The 16,750-nt window shown below is 48.4% G+C and overlaps 1 protein-coding gene across 1 annotated transcript in view; it reads right to left on the bottom strand.

The window, feature by feature from the left end:
• Positions 1-180: 180 nt before the first annotated feature.
• MLLT1 (MLLT1 super elongation complex subunit) overlaps positions 181-16,750 on the bottom strand; it is a 31,805-nt gene continuing 15,235 nt past the window's right edge. The window contains exons 4-12 of the mRNA XM_053965896.1: positions 16,232-16,375; positions 14,620-14,745; positions 12,846-13,391; positions 8,589-8,676; positions 7,756-7,867; positions 6,516-6,615; positions 6,248-6,319; positions 4,931-5,002; positions 181-4,180 (exon numbers count right to left, since the gene is read on the bottom strand). Of these exons, the coding sequence (XP_053821871.1) occupies positions 4,052-4,180; positions 4,931-5,002; positions 6,248-6,319; positions 6,516-6,615; positions 7,756-7,867; positions 8,589-8,676; positions 12,846-13,391; positions 14,620-14,745; positions 16,232-16,375 (1,389 nt within the window). The 3' untranslated portion in view covers positions 181-4,051. The remainder of the gene's footprint in view (positions 4,181-4,930; positions 5,003-6,247; positions 6,320-6,515; positions 6,616-7,755; positions 7,868-8,588; positions 8,677-12,845; positions 13,392-14,619; positions 14,746-16,231; positions 16,376-16,750) is intronic.

Here is a 16,750-nt window from a genome sequence, read left to right as displayed (position 1 = left end):
ACAAAGCTCTGATGGATTGAGGGACATTGGAGCCACCCCATGCTTAAATCAATTCCCTTTTCCTTGGCTTTTCCTGTCCCAGGCCCAGTGGTGTTACCTGTGCCATGAGGGGAGGTTTTGGGAAAGCCACAGTGCCATCCCTGGAGAAACAACACAACAACCAAAAAACACTTCCAAGTCTTACTTTTCCATCTTACTTTATTTCACTTTTTCTAGAAAATTCCTCCATAGTTCCACAAATTTAACAAAAAGTTTAAAATTCAGGACAAACAATCCTGTAACGTATTACAAACATGAGTTTTTTTGTGTTTTTTCTTTTTAATCTTGCAGTTAGTCTTGGCTCAGCTGCATTTCTTCCAGCTGAGTGAAGAACTTTTCTCCCAACACAACTTTTAAAATCCTCAGGTGCTGAGGTATTTAATACCTCGGCTCTAGGCAGAAATACAATTAAAAATTCTCTAGAAGTTGAAGTACTTACATTTTTCTTTAGGAGTGCAAACTCATCTTGTCGGTTTTAGATGGCTATTCCGCGCCCCAGGAAAGCAACACCCATTTGGGTCCTCTGAGCACTGATTAACACCTGGCCCAGGTGCACCAGGGGTGTCACAGCATCACCAGAGCCCCCGGGCCAGCAGGGAGGAGCCTCACGCGAGCAGAGCCGGCTCCAGCACATCCCCAATGGAAAACTGGAACTGGAGCCGCTCTGGGCTCTGCTCGTGGAGAGGCCCCTCCGAGAGGGACCTTTCAACCTCTCTCACCATCAAACACGGTCCAAGATCTGACAAAAAAACTGCTTCTGGATTGTTGCATCAATTGCTTGGCTCGTTCTGATGCTCCCACCGCACCCCACGATCCCACAGGTGGCAGAGTCATTGCACTTCCATGGATCCAGCCTGACCTCAGCCAGCTCGCTCCCTCCGTGGCCCGAAGCCGGCCTTTGCCAGCCAGCCTTCCTTTCTCTCTTCATTAAACTTTTGTAATAGCACATGTCAGTAATGAAAGCCTCCAGGCTTAACCCACGGCAGACCAGGAGCCAGGGAAACGCTCCTGACCCTCCTGGCCCTCTGATCCCACGGCCAAGGATGGAGGAGCCGGATCCTGATCCCACCTCCAACACGATTCCAACTCAGCAACTCGGGAAGCCCTCGGGCTGCCCAGCACCTGTCTGTGCCAGCAGCACCACCACAAAGGACACGGAAAAGTAACAGAGTCCTGTTCATTTTCCTTGGAAAAACCATTATGGCTACAAGTCAATTTGGGATTCTTTTTTTTTTTTTTCTTCCTTTTTTTAACAACGCAAGCTACTACACATCCTCGAGGACCTGAAGCAATGCCCACAGCAGCACTGCCCCCTCCTTCCTAGAGTACAATAATCCATCCATGCTCTCAAGAGTGACACAAGAACAAACACTTTATCCACAAAAACCTGTACATGGCATGTTCAGAACAGTGTTCAGCCAGCCTAGAGGGAATCTACACAGGGAACTGCAAGGGGACACAAGATGAGGCCCAAATGTGACCATTCTTTGTTTGCAGTCACCCCTCCTGTGCTCCCCGACGCTACCACATACCCCAAAAAACATCAACTCTGTAGAACAACTAAGTACTTGCAAAAACCTTTTAGTAACAAATCAGCATGTGCACACAATGGAGAGGAACTATTGCTGGGGAACAATCCTACCTCGGGTTTTCAGGGGGATTATAAACAGTCTAAAAAAATCCATGTGTAAAATACTTCTTATAAAAACCAAACAAAATCCCTATCAATGCTCAGCAGAATTACCAACAAAGTCACTTCCAGGACCGGACGATGCCATGGCAGGCTCAGGAACAGCCTCCCACAGGTGTACTGGGACAGGCTGGCAGCTGTGACCACGGGGTGCTGCCAGGAGCAGGGGCAGGAGGGGGGTGGCACCTCCAGTCCCCTGAGGGGCAGCTCTGCAGCTGTGACAGTCTGAAGTGCTGGGACCGCAGCTGTGCGAGGAGTGGGCAGCAAAGACCTCGGGGGAGCTGGGCCTCAGCCCGGCCAGCCCCGCTGCTCTGGGGATGGGACAGAGTCACCAGCCCCACCCCAGTGTGGGCACAGAGCTGCCTCCCCCTGGCACAGCCCCACAGAGACACGAGGAGCTCACAGTACCCACCCACGGGCTCTGACCTCGGGTGTGGGTGTCCTGCTGCCACCTCCCCCTCTGCTCCCTGCCCTCCACCTTCTCTGGCCTTCCTATCCAGCCCTGGCACCGTCCAGCAAGAAAGAAAACAGCTGAGATCACTGGCGTGACAGGGTTTGCACCCGGCATGAGCCTGAACTTCCATATATATATATATATATATATATATATATATATATATATATACACACACACATATATATATATATATATATATATATACACACACACATGAGACACATGAAAGGTGGTACAAGGACAAAATTAATGGGAATCGGGTCAACATGACCCAACTCAAACAAGCTTATCATCATATTGCCACTTCAGTTGATTAGTTGCAACATTTCCATGATAAAGAAAGGGGGAACCCAAAACAAGGGACAGCAACCCTGGAGCGGTGCAACCCTCCCTGAGCAGAGGGGCTCCCCAGCACCGCTGCTCCCACGCCGCCCGTGCCCCACAGACATTTGGCAAAAGCTTCCCACAGCCCTCAGAAAAAGGAGCAATTCCTGGGAAAATACTGAATTTAGGGACCAGGAGTGTAACACAGCTTGGAGGGAGGCGCTGGGATTTCCCCACGCCCACCTGGACAACACTTGGAGGTCAACACTAGTTTAACTAGAAATCTAGGGAAGGGGCTGCATTAGTGTTTCTGTTTCCTGCCTTTTCCTGCACAGGCAGCGGGGTGGGAGAGGGAGGAGGGAACAAACCCAACTCCACCTTGTGTTTTACATCAGCGTCTCCCAGACGTGTCCAAAGATTTAAGTTCTCCCTTGTTTTGGTTTTCCCCAAGTACAGCCACTACTATAGGGGCCACTGTAAGGAGATTCCTCTTTGAGAACACAGAACAAAACCAATCACATGTTTTGGCAAAGTTATCAAACACTGACAAATGGAAAGACGATGGGTGAGCCCCTTCTGGAGCATGGGATGCCTGGAGGTTGCTGTCCAGCTTCCTTACACTACAAATTGTCCACAAGAGGCATTGAACAAACGAGTCAAATCTTATTAAGCGCCTTCCCCTGCCAGAGCCATAAAAAAACAACAGAAAAAACACACCCTTAAGATAAGACCCAACTAGGCCCTTCTTATACATACAGTACATACATATATATAATATATATATATAAAATATACAGCTTACAGTTTTGGAGTCCTATTACAGTTAAAGCAGACTGAAAGGAGTGGGGCTTTGTTTAGGAGCTCAGATCAACAAACAAGACATCTCCAAACCCCAGCAGGAGACAGCAGGTTCCAGAGGCCTCCTCACCGAGCACAGAGTGTCACTGCAGGGAGCTGAGGGTCCTGTCCCCACCGGGAGCCAGGTCACTAAACCAGTGGGTGATCCCAGCTGGAATGCAGCCCCTCTCCTCTGCAGCAGACCAGCAGGAGCCCGGGGAGCCTCCTGTGTCCCCAGTGTCCCGGCCAGCCCTGTCAAAGCCGATGTCACCCACACGGCGCGGGGCAGAGCGGGAGGGCTCTGGGTCTGGAGCTCTCCACAGGCTGGTCCCGAGCTCCGGGGGAAGGAACAGCATCCACGCTTCTTCAGAGCTCAGAGATGCCTGGAAAATGTGCTCTTGAAACACAGTTGCCTGAAGGGAAACCGAAAAGGTCGCGCTGTGCAGCCTAAGTGCAGCACGCCCGCTCTGCTCGGGGCCTGGCCCACAAAGCTGGGGGGACAGACTCAGCAAGGCGGGCGCTGGTTTGAAGCCTACAAGAAAAGTGCAGCTGGCTGAGCATTCCTAGAGCATGGCTGTTCTCTAAGGCAGTGCTTCTTCGGGTGAGGCAGGAGGATAAGAAGGCCTAGTTCCATGGGGTGGTTTCCTGGTACCAATGGAGGGGATCTCTGGTTGAAGAGCAGAGCCAGCTTCCCAGGCCCAGCGTCATGTGGCCACGGCCTCCAGGTAGCTCTGCAGCTTGCGGACGGTCGTCTCATCCAGGGAGAAGAGGTCAAAGTCAAAGGTTGTGTTGGTGACGTTGAAATGCCCGGTTTCCTCAATGAGATTCACGATCTGGAGACAGGGGATGGACATAAGTACAGCACAAGGGTACAGAGCACATCCAGGCTTTCCCACCCATTGGAAGGGCTCACAACAGGAAGGGAATCCTCTCCCAAAAAAGCAAACCAGCTCCTCCTGCCTGCCTGACTAGTTCAGTCTGGACAGTGATGTGGGCATGTTTCCTTTTAGTCATAAAATAACAGAATTTCCTGGACTGGGAGGGACCCTCAGGGACCATCAGCCCAGCCCCTGTCCCTGCACAGGCACCCCACCAAGCCCACCCTGGGCATCCCTGAGAGCGCTGGCCAAACGCTCCTGGAGCTCTGGCAGCCTCGGGGCCGGGACCATTCCCTGGGGAGCCTGGGCAGTGCCAGCAGCTTCGGGGGGAAGAACCTTTCCCTGAGCTCCATGCCAAGCCCTGGCACAGCTCCAGCCCTTCCTGGCCTCCTGTCCCTGGCCCAGAGCAGAGCTCAGCCCCTGCCCCTCCACCTCTCCTCAGGAGGAAGCTGTCAGTCAGACCAAGCTGCCAGTCAGACCAGGAGATCCCAACTTTGGGATTGCTACCAGGATGGCAGAGGGAAGATACCCACACCACACTCCTGTACCATTTCCAACAAAAACGTTGCATGCACAGCTGATTTTATTTTTCATTCTGTATTTTTGCTTTCAAACCACAGCAGAACCTCCGTGGAAGGGGCTGGCTGAGCCCCTGGACCCCCAGATCCCCGGGGACAGCAGGGACAGCAGGGACAAGGCGTGTACCTGCTGGAGCACGTTGCGCTCCCGTAGTGCCATGAGCCGCCTGTGGAGCTCCACCAGCTCATCTGTGTAGGCCTGCAACACAAACAGGGACACGTGGAGCGTCTCAAGGCTGCCAAAGGGACCTCCCCAGTGAGGATCAGAAGAACCTGAGGCCCTTTCAGACATTCCCAAGTTTTCTCTACTGTTTTACTGCCTCCTCCTCCCTCTCAAGTACTGGGGCACAAGTACAAGTGCTCTGAAGGCCTTTATTTTTTATTTAATGACACCCACACCAAGCTCCAAGAACTGGGCAGAACCTCTAAGGACCTCACCTCTTCACCTTGGTGACCCTCAGTGTGACCTCCTCATCAGTGGCTTCTCCTAATTAAATTATCTGAAAACACCAAAACTCCAGCAATCTACTGAGCAATGATCTGCATCTAGGTAAGGAAAAAGTCTTGGAGTGCACTGTATTCCTAGGAAATGAAGGATTGTTCACAGGCTCAATGTGTTGATTGTACTTAGGTAAGAGTGGTTTGTTTTTTTCTTAATTTTAGGTTTTTTTAGGCAGGCAGCAACAGGTCTGTATCAGCAAAACTGATTCACAGAACGGACACTGCTCTGCCCTCCCTGGAGGCAAGGAAGGAGGGAATTTCATTGAACAAAGGCTCCAACTAAACCTGCAAAGCAGAGCATCAAATAATCTTTAATTTATAAGACCAAGGCCAGATGAAACTGCCTTTTAATGAAGTGCCCCAGAACTGCAGCAATGACCAGGCCATTGGTTCAAACAAAGGGCAAACAAATACAACAATTTCAGCATTTTGCCTATGAACACCACCTGGGGCTCCAGCTATTCAATGTACACAATTTCTGCAGTGTCACTCTCTAAAATCTGTCCTTTCAACATCTGGTTTTTGTTCAACTCAAGCTTTTACCCTGCTGAGACAGAACAATGAACAGGCTGGGCTGATTCAGGTGGTTTTGTGCACAGTGAGGCCCAACCATCCTGTAATGCTCAACTCCTTAATCACAGAATCCTGGGATGCTTTGGGTGGGAAGGGACCTTAAAACCCATCCACTGCCACCGCTGCCATGGCAGGGACACCTCCCACTGTCCCAGGCTGCTCCAAGCCCATCCAACCTGGCCTTGGGCACTGCCAGGAATCCAGGGGCAGCCACAGCTGCTCTGGGCACCCTGGGCCAGGGCCTGCCCACCCTCAAAGGGAACAATTCCTGCCCAATATCCCATCCAGCCCTGCCCTCTGGCAGTGGGAGCCATTCCCTGGGTCCTGGCACTCCAGGCCCTCATGAAAGATCCCTCTCCACAGGACACACCTTGTCATACGTTCCCTTCTTCAGGATCTTCTCTGGCTTGTTACAAGACTCTGGGCTTTTCCTTCCAGATGCCTGAGGGGAAAAGAAACCAACAACAGGACCAAAATTAGCTCAGGAAACACAGGGGTGACACACCAGAATGCTGGAAAGGGAGGAATCACCTGTCAGCTGAGGACAGGAACAGGGAAAATGTGGTGCAAGTAAGAATTTGCAAGGCAGGGAGCAGGGGAGGTGGGAAGCAGAGCTCTGGGAAGGTGGGATCTCATACCTTGTTGTTTGCTGGGGGCAGCTTCTGCCCGGGAGGCGGCTCCCGGCTGGGCGGGCACGAGTCGGCGCTGTTGTCACTGTCACTGTCACTGAGGCTCAGTCTGAAAAACCACCAGCAGAGAGTGAGCATCACCAGCAGCAGCAAACTCATCAGCAGCTGCCAGCTGAGCCACACAGAGCTGAGTCAAACTCTCTTCTTTATCACAGACTACTGCACTGGCTGGGAGAATGGGTCTCTGGAAATTCCAAGAATCCCTTTTTTTCCCAGCTGGTGTCACCCTGCAGTCCCTGAGCAGGGAGCTCTAGGTGACACATTACAGGTAGCAGCTCAACTCTGCCATACACAAGTCCCCTAGAACAACTAAGCACTTCATTTCACAAACAGCAGCTGTTCAGGAATTCCTCCCAACCTTACAAAGTACCTGCATGAGAGGCTCACTGACACCTCCACAGGCAAAAAATGCATTTTGTGTCCCTGCTGGTGTAACCTCTAAGATTTCCTATTTATTTTCATTCTCCTTTGGCCCTGTAGATATGGCAGGTATCCTATCTGTGCTGAACTAAGCTGGTTAAAGGTCTACAAAAATACCCTTCAAAGTCCCTCCATTATTGTTTCCTTGATGATGACAAGCACAATAATGGATATTTGTTTGTTTTGGTAACCACCACCAGCATTTCCAATGCGCAGCTGCTCTCTGGGCCAAGCATTTGGGTTCAAATATTCACTGAGACTCCAGGTTTGGGCAGTAACAGCATTTCCTGAGGAAAGAAGGGGAAGTTCAACTCTTTCCAGAGCCTGGAGCAGGAAAGAGCTGTCACTGAGTCCAGAGGAGTGGAGCAGCCAACACAGGGAGGGCAGAGAGCGACTCCTGAGCCCTGTCAGCCCAGGCAGCCAGAGCAGCACACTCTGCCTGGCCCCCACAGATGCCTAATCTCTGCAGATCAAAGGTGTCACACTCCAGCAGCTCTGCAGAGATCTGAGGGTCACAATTAGGTGACTGAAGGGGCTCAGTCACTGACACCTGCCAGCTCAGCTCAGCACCTCCCAGTGCCTTCCTCTCTTTGTGCTCTTCAGCGAACCCTGCTGTCACCACCTCTGTGTCCCCACACATCTGCCCTTCCTTCCCTCCCCCACAGAGCCCTGGCCCTTTGATTCCTCCCTCCAAATGGAGAGCACCCTAAAATGCCAAATGCAGAGGGCAAAGAGCCCCCAAAGGCCCCTGTTCTGGATTTGTTACCACCTGGAATCCCGGCTGACGGGGTTTGCTTTGACTGCTGCCTCCTCTCCTGAGGAGCTGTCGTCATCATCCGACTCCTCCGACTGCAGATCCTCCACCATGGAGCGCAGGGGGCCTGGGGCAGGTGCAGGAGGGAATTCAGCACCAGGACACGACCAGCACAACTCCACCCATCCAAACCCAGACACGTCCTGGCTCCCAGTGAGATGGGACTGGGACAGGACAGCCTGTCCCAGGCTCGGAGCTAAAGCAGAGCTAACAAACTTTACAACTCCCTCCCCTCCCAAAGTCTCCCCCTCCCTTCCCAAATGAGAACAAAAGGACATTTTTCATGCCTGTGGGGCTGATTTAAATGTCACTGGAGACAGGAGCAGCACAGCATTTGCTGCACTTGGAACATTTACTGTTGCCAGTTTCCCTCTCTGGGTTATCAGTGGAGGGATCTGAGAAAGGAGCTGTTACACACTGGCAAAGTGATGAATGGCACATTTATGATTTTTAATAAAACATAGATGAGATTGGAGGAGAACTGTTCTGGTGATTCTACAGATCAGGCAGCAACAACACATTTATAAACTGAGGCAGAAATCAAAGCCAAAAGGGAAAGAACCAAATCCAGAGGGATTCCCTACTCATAAATTAGCTGCCAAGAGAAGAAAAATACTTGTTCATGATGTTATAACATTATTGCCTTTTCTTGCTGAAGCATCACAAGTCCAACACATGGCTGCATGCAACAAACTGTATTATTATAGTGCTGGAAAAGCACATTTAATTCTCCTGAGCCTTTTAAGGTTACACAAATAAGGTTTTAACAAATTGTTCTTGCAACACACCTTGACTGTGGTTCTGAGATGGCTCAAAATCAGAATCAGAGCTGGAGTCGGAGCTGGAGCTGGAGTTGGAAGGGCTGGACTGGACAGACTTAACCCCCCATAAAAGGGAAAGAAAAGAAAAAGAATCTTAATCTTTCTAATCCAGAAAAGCAGAGCACAAAGCACTGTGAAGCAGGAGCATCTGAGCACTCTACAGCATCACCCATCACTGAATACAGCTCTTGGGGTTACAGAAAAAAACAAAATATGAAGTGAAAAAACCCAACATTTATGGAAGTCTGGCAGGATATAACTCAGCACTCCTGGGAGTAACATCAAGGACTCACATCAAACCCCTTCACACCATGAGGTTCAAACCCCCAAATGATGATATGGAGCATCTGAAAAGCATTTCAATGAAAATGAAAGTGTGACAGAAGTGTTTCAAGTGTGACAGATGACCAGCACAGAACCCACAACTACCCAAACCCTCTTAAAAAGTGTATTTTTTGTACCCACCACAGTTCCCTTGAACCTCAGACTGATCACTGACCATGGCATCACAGAGTCAAGGAGTGGTTTGGGTTGGAAAGGACCTTAAAGATGATTTAATCCAAACCACTATTGCAGGTCACTCCAAGCCCTGTCCAGCCCGGCCTTGGGCACTGCCAGGGATCCAGGGGCAGCCCCAGTTGCTCTGGGCACCCTGGGCCAGGGCCTGCCCACCCTGCCCGGGAACAATTCCTGCCCAATATCCCATCCAGCCCTGCCCTCTGGCAGTGGGAGCCATTCCCTGTGTCCTGTACCTCCATCCCTTATAAACAGTTTCTCTTTCCTGCAGGCTCCTTCAGGCACTGGAAGGCCACAATGAGGTCACCCCAACACTTCTCCAATGAACAATCCCAGTTTTCTAACCCTTTCCTCACAGTCATGGAGAAGTCTATGCCAACTAGCTCATATGACTCCAAAATTAATTCTAAATTATTAAATTAAATTACTAAATTATTATTATATCCTAAACTCAGCTGTTTCTACACCAGTTTGAGTGATCCACTGGCTCCCCTTAACTGTGAAAACATAACAGAGACCAACTCAATCCTTGTGACCCCAACCCTGTGTCAGCACTTGGCAGAAATAACAGCAGTATCCTGTGCAGTGAGAGTGAGTGAAGAGTAAATGGACTACTGGTAACAGCAGCATCCAGGAAGGAAATTTGGGTAAGATTGGGAAATTTTAATCGTGAATCCGGTACTGAGCAGCAATCATCTGCAATATCCTCGGGAACCACCAGAGGGCAGAAGAGGCCACAGCAACTCCCTCTGCCCCCAAGCAGCTCCTAAAATCCCCTTAAAATGGGTTTTTTTGGTACTCAGGCAGGTTCTAATTTAAATATTCTCAAAGTACTTAATATCTTGCCTTTTAAAACGTAATTACCTGGAAATCAGCATTTCAGTTTCACTGTTTTGTTCCGAGGAATCCACTTACTACTACTGCTGCCAAATCCTGATGCTGAAGAGTCACACATACCCACTGATAAATAATTTGACACAGGAAGAGTTAATACTATAAAAACCTTGAGACAGGGAAAAAGAGGCACAATCCCTGCCCTGGTTCTGCTGGCCACACTGTCAACCAAGTATTGGCAAGAGTTTCATTATTTCACTCTAAGAAGGGGGAAAATGTATCAAAAAAAAATGGTATTACAACCCTTGGAAAGGGTTCGGGAGCAAAGGAGAATAATTTAACAATTCCAATATCAGATCTACTGGCATATTGCAGCAGCCCTGGCTGTTTAGGGAAATTCCAACATGGAAGTGGTGAGCAGAGAGAACAGGTTGTCCAGAGCAGCTGTGGCTGCTTCTGGATTCCTGGCAGTGCCCAAGGCCAGGCTGGACGGGGCAGCCTGGGACAGTGGGAGGTGTCCCTGCCATGGCAGGGGGTGGACCTGAATGATAAGGTCCTTTATAACCCAAACCATTGTGGGATTTTATGAATATTTTCAAGCTAATGGAGCACAGCTCTTGCATCTGACACACAGCTCCAATCTTCCCTCATTCCTGGTAATCTGCAGGTCTTCCCTTAAAATTCCTTAAAAAGATCTTAAAATTAACAGGAGCTAAGCAGCAGTTGTTGGAGATAACCCATCTTTCCTTTTGGCATGAACACCATCAGCTCTTTGAGCCAGAGGAGGATGCAGATGGACACGCTCCGTGTGCTCAGTGACTGTCACTGGGATGTGACCAAAGGAAAAAGCAACGCTGCCTCCCATCCCTGCCTCTCCCTTTTGTCAGCACTGAGGCAGCCAAGCATGAGGCCAGTTCAGGGAACTGGATTTGATGGGAAAAAAAACAAAATAAAAAAAAGGGTAAAAAAAAAAAATAAAGGCTGAGTAATTTCCAGCAGGAGCTGAAATAGCAGGAGAAACTCCTTCATCCCTCTGCAGCATGCTGCTGAGCTCCCAGGCCAGGAGCACAAATGGGAGCAGGGCTGCTCCTCTCCACAGCAGCCTGCAAAGACGTCAGCTGGGAGCCACCGTGGAGCTGCAGCCCGGAGCTGTTGCACAATCCCCTGGCTGCAGCAGCAGAGCTGATTTAAGAGTTTCTGGGCCCTGGTCCACCTCCAGCTGCTCCCTCTCTTTAGTGATGTGGCTCCCACCCGCTCCACACACAGCTGTGCCAGGAGAAGCCCTGGGGCACAACCAGCAGCGCTGGGAGCAGGGAGATCCCCCCAGGTGCACTGCCAGTGCACTCTGCAGCTGTGCCCTGGGGCTCAGGTTCCACAGGAAGCTCAGCTGTCACTGCTCCCTGTCTGTCACACAGAGTGTCCCCAGACCCTGCTGCCCAGCACCCAGCAGGAGCTGGGCCAGTGAGGACACTGGGCAGGACAGGCTGCAGCAGATGCTGAGCCCCACTGGCCCAGGCTGTGGCTCCAGGGACAGCCTGGCAGCACCACCAGCTCACACTGCTGGGACCAGAGGGGATGGGGACACCTCGGGGACAGCGAAGGACACTCAGGGATCTGCACAGTCACAGGTTTGCAGGGAGGGCTGTATGTCTGGAACTGAAATGTGGGGCTTGCTGAGCATTGCTGCACTTCGGGTAGAAGGCTAAAAGGAGAGAGGAACTGCCTCTTCTTAATGCCTAGTGTGAAAATTTATCCATCTGGGAAGTAAAGTCATAAAATCCCAGAATGGTTTGGGTGGGAAGGGGCCTTAAAGCTCATCTTGGGCCACCCCCTGCCATGGCAGGTTCACCTTCACTGTCCCAGGCTGCTCCAAGCCCCATCCAGCCTGGCCTTGAGCACTTCCAGGGATGTGACTTCTCTGCAGAGTTAACATTTGCCCAATAAATTCTTGTACTGGGAGTCCTGCAGAAAAAAAAAACCTTTCCGACAAACACATCAGTATTTGTTGTATCTCAGTGCTGATTAAATCATAATACAAACTGTCCCTAGAAAATTAATCTTAATAAAATAAACCTTTCTTAAAGTGGTCAGGAGGAACCAGTTCCAGAATTCCCATGACATTATCCTGTGAACCCTATTACAAGATATATGGCTTCTTGATAACAAATATACAAGTGAAAAGTAGCAAGAGTTTGGATTTGTCTGTTCCTTCTTGCATTTTTTTTGCCTTCTTTTGGAAAACACTTTCTAGAAAACAGAGGATGAGGAATGTTCTCCGTTGTAAAAAGGAAAAAAATATTTAGACAGCTTTTAAAAATAGTAGTACAAGAATATAATTTGTTTTATGTTTCACAACACAACTTATTTAGATTTAGTAGCATGTGGTTGTATTTTGAGCTTCAGCCAATGGCACATTTCTTACAGGCCACAGCAGGAAGAGGGGCTTTATTTACATTTTAATACCGGGTTTTTTTCATTACCAAAACTGAGATTATTTCCTTCTTTTCTGAAATAAGATCACATTTTAAAACACTGCTATCACGAGCAGGCAGAAAGTGTCTCTGTATCTCTTGCAGCTCTGTAGATGCCACTGCAAGGGATGAATGAGGGACCATAACCTTCAACTCTGACTTTTAGGTAACTGCCTGCAGATAAATCTCAGTAAGTTTGTATCTGCAACAGGAGCTAAACCACACAGGAGGAACATTTAATCTTGACTGGAGTTTCAAAGAAGAATTTTATTTGAGATGCAACCCAGCCTAGGCATTTACCAATCTGCTTCTCTGTCTTCTCTGAGAGATTATTAACATCTTTTTCAGGGAGGGATTTAACATCATCCTTCCAAACTCTGGTAAAGAATAAACCCCTACTCACCTCTGACTTGAAAGAAGTTTCATCTTCTGAGTTTGACTCCTCCATTTCCACAGGCTTTTTGATCTCCTTGGCCTCGCTCTCAGATTTTACCTTCTCCACTTTGGCATTCATCTTCTCCTTGGTTTGTTTCTTCTCTGGATATGAGGAAGACGAGGTTCTGGGAGATGTCCCCAGGATATTCTTTACCCCTTTGGAGCTACTCTTTTTTTGTTTTTTGGCACTAGGCTTTGGTGACTCCACATTGGAGGGCCTCTTGCTGGAAGACTTTAACTCCGGCTGTGGCCCCCCCTTTGGAGAGGTGTTCTCCAGTTTGGTCTCCTTCACGGCCAGTTTTGGTTCCTTGAAAGCAGCTTTTGGAGGTGCCTTCTCCTCCTTAGGCAGTTTGTTCTCAGTTGGTTTTCTGGAGGAGTCCTTCAAAGGCTTGTTCTGTTCTCTCTCAAGGTCTTTGGAGGAGTTTTTGCTCTCAGAGTCTTTCCTGGGCCTCTCCCTGTGCTCCTTGGTTACTTTATGTGGCTTGGATGCTTTGCTACTTTCCTTGTTTGCATCCTAAAATTCAGCAACAGAAACATGCAAGCTGGGTATGAAACTGCAGCTCTGCACAGAATGATAAAACATCCTCATAAATCACATGGCAGTGTTTGTTCTGTGTAGAAATCCACCCCCACATGGTAAACAGGTAAACATCCACACTTCCCTCAAGCTGCTGCACACAAACTGGCAGTGGGCATTTCAACATTTAGGAAAGGATGAAACATCTTCTCCTCCTTTCCAAGGTCTCTCAAAGGTCTAGAAACATCTACAGATGTTTAGTTCAGCTTTAACCTGAATGCAAACACAGATGCACCTCTCGGGGCACCCTGGAGGAAGGGAAGCAGGAGAATGCTGTCTCTTTAGCAACTGGCAATTTTCACCAGAGCTCATCTCAAGAGCCCTTTATTTCTCTGCTGTGTTTTCCAGTGCTTAATTCCTGACCAAAATTAAATCAGCCACTAGTAGGTAAGTCATCTTTGCTCTGTTTCATAAGATCAGAAGGCATAACTGAAGTGCCAGAGTATTTAGAGCCCTGAAGAACATAGCTATCAGAATTGAATTACACTGGAAAATGAACTGTTGTTAATACCTGTGACTGTTCAGGCTGATACAGTGCATGTAATCTGCTCCAAAACACATTGCTTGGGGATTGTTTCTCCCATGTAGGATTATACAAAAATAGCTTCAGTATATAAGGGAAAAAAAGAAAAAACTTGAGGTTCTTTGGAAGTCTCGGGACCTGGCTACTGCTGGACACAACATCCAGTCTGGAAAGCACCCGTTGGACCAAGTGAGGCGTGTTTGACGTTCTCTCCAGCAGTGTCCTGAGGACAGAGGAAGGGCTGACTTTCCACTCAGCCTTCCTGCCAAGAGGTGCAGGGCCTCGGAGTGCAGCTGGGCATGGCAGACAGTGAGAGAGCCCCAGAATCCATCCTCAGCATCAGGGACACAACCAGAACAATCAGAGAGCATTTCACCCGCCTTTAAGGAAGATATGATTCACCAAAAATTCCCAGTCTGGCACATTTAATTTTCTTTTCAAAACTTCCCTGGAGAGAAGTCTATCAGATCATAAAAAAGCTTCCTAGAGGCTGGGAAGTTCCAGACCATTAACTACTGAACTGCAGAGTACAAGGAGGTTCAGAATTAGCAGCAGCCAGGAACAGCTGCTGAACAAGCTCTCAGCAGCCTGGCCTGAAAGACTCCCTCACCTCAGGCTGACCCAAACATGTGCTGCACTGACCTTTGACCCATGGGAGGGTTTGGTCTTCTTGGGATCAGAGAAGGCAGAGAGAGGTATCGTGGGCAGCATCGGATAATCAGGACTTGGCCTTGAAACAGTCTCTGCTCCTTCTGGCATCACCATTACCTGGGAATAAAGAGGAGGGAAATTATGTCTGCACAAAGTCTCACGGACTATTAACTATTAACACATGATTATGTTAAGCCACTTGCTCAATTAACACACTATTATTCATCTTTTCGATGTTTTTTTCCTCGCCTGCTTAAAGGCCATAAAAAGATATTGTCTATGGAATGCTCAGTTTCAAGGCAACTCCTCAAATACAGAATATTAAACCCACAAAACTGAAAGGCAGCGATGCAATATCGAGTGTCTTTCCCAAAGGGAATGCCAATATTCTGAGCACAGGCAGGCAATAAAGCTCTGGACAAGAACTGTGTGTTCTGCTGCAAATGCTCTTCCCATGAAAAAGGGTAGAGAGAGAAATCTGGAAGGAATGAGCAAGATTTCCTTGGTTTAGGAGAAGCTGAATTCACTCTTTCAGTGCAAAAAGGAAAGGAAAAAACAGGGCTTGGGTCTCTCCCTTCACAAAATCTTACCATCAAGCACTGAGCTCCATGGAACAATTCCTTTCTTACCTTCCCTACATTGTCAGGATAATTCTGTGGAAAATTGCCACCAGAGAAAGGGCATCAAAAGTGATTAACAACTGAAACACCTCAGTACACAAGGACTAAAATACCACACTGTGAAAATCCTAGAGAGCAGATGATGTTTCAGCCATCCTAGGGCTGAAATGAGCACCTTCCTCTCTCTGCCCAATACAGGAAAGCACTGGCACACAGTGGAACAGGAATCATGGAGTGATCTGGATGGGAAAGGGCCTTAAAGCTCGTCTTTTTCCACACCCTGCCATAGGCAGGGATGCCTCCCACCATCCCAGATTGCTCCAAGCCCTGTCCAACTTGGCCTTGACATCCTCTGGCTCATTAAAAACTTGCACTCTGGCTTGGACTGATTTGCCCAGATACTGCACTTATTTGAGGACCATCCTTTAGTCTATCACTGCTCATTACCTTCCCAGATGGAAGGGTTCAGTTACTGTAGCAATTCATACTTCACTGGGCCTTCTAGGGAATATCTATTTTCCCCTCCCACACCTGTTTTCACTCTATATTGTCCAATTTTTCATTATTTTTTAAAATTATTATCTAAGCCATAAATAGCTGATGCCAGGTTTAGAGGTCATTTATTGACCAGGAAGCACTAACTATTAAGTTAAAAAAATATTAATAAGGAATGGTCTGAAAGCCTCTCTCTTTCCTTGAGCTTTTCTGTACTGACCCAGCTCCTGGCACCAGGCAACATCCACAGCAGATCCCACTTTCCAGAGGGATTTTCTGCTTGGATATTAATGCTCACATTTAAATTGACAAAAGAAGTGTCACCAATCACACACCAACATTTGTTCTGCTGCAAATGCTGCAGCGCCATAACCTGGCTGGGTCATCTTTTAAATGAATGTAGAAAACTGCTGGAAGCCTGCTGGCCTTAAAGAAACCTCAGAGCAAAACAAGCCCACTCCTTTTAGGATCCCAAATTGGGCACTTACCCCTCCAGCCCTGATGAGTTTGCGCCTGAATTCCTTGGTGGGGTTGTTAAAAGTCAGTTTCTCACAACGAAGGTGGTTCACAGGTGGGTTCCCCTCCAGATTTAGGAACAGGTCATATGTGAAACAAACCTTTTTGGGCTCCTCCTAAAAACAAGAAAGGCTTTGGGAAACTGGAAGTAGCTTGGCAAGCACATTAAGTCTGGGGATGCGAACAGTCACTCCTGAAAATCCCAAATAAACCACCAAGTGTTGCATCCATGGAGTTTTTCACCATGAGATCAGAGAGCTTGAAATTAAACTATTTGTGCTTGAGGTTAACATTGTTCATCAGGAATTCAGGCATGAGGCTTCTCACTTCAAAAGCAATGCACGGACACAGATTTTGACTGAAAATTGTCTGCTTAAAGCTGTTCAAGTCTCCCCAGAAAAGCAGATTCAAAAAGCTTTATGCACTACTGTTTTCACCAAAATTCAGATCCTATCTCCTTTGGGAAGCAACTCTAAGTATCAATATTAAGA

Source organism: Vidua chalybeata, chromosome 27, assembly GCF_026979565.1.
Source record: "Vidua chalybeata isolate OUT-0048 chromosome 27, bVidCha1 merged haplotype, whole genome shotgun sequence".
Taxonomy (NCBI): Eukaryota; Metazoa; Chordata; class Aves; order Passeriformes; family Viduidae; genus Vidua; species Vidua chalybeata.
The sequence above is the reverse complement of the archived record's forward strand: the minus strand, read 5'-3'. Positions and strand labels throughout refer to the sequence as shown.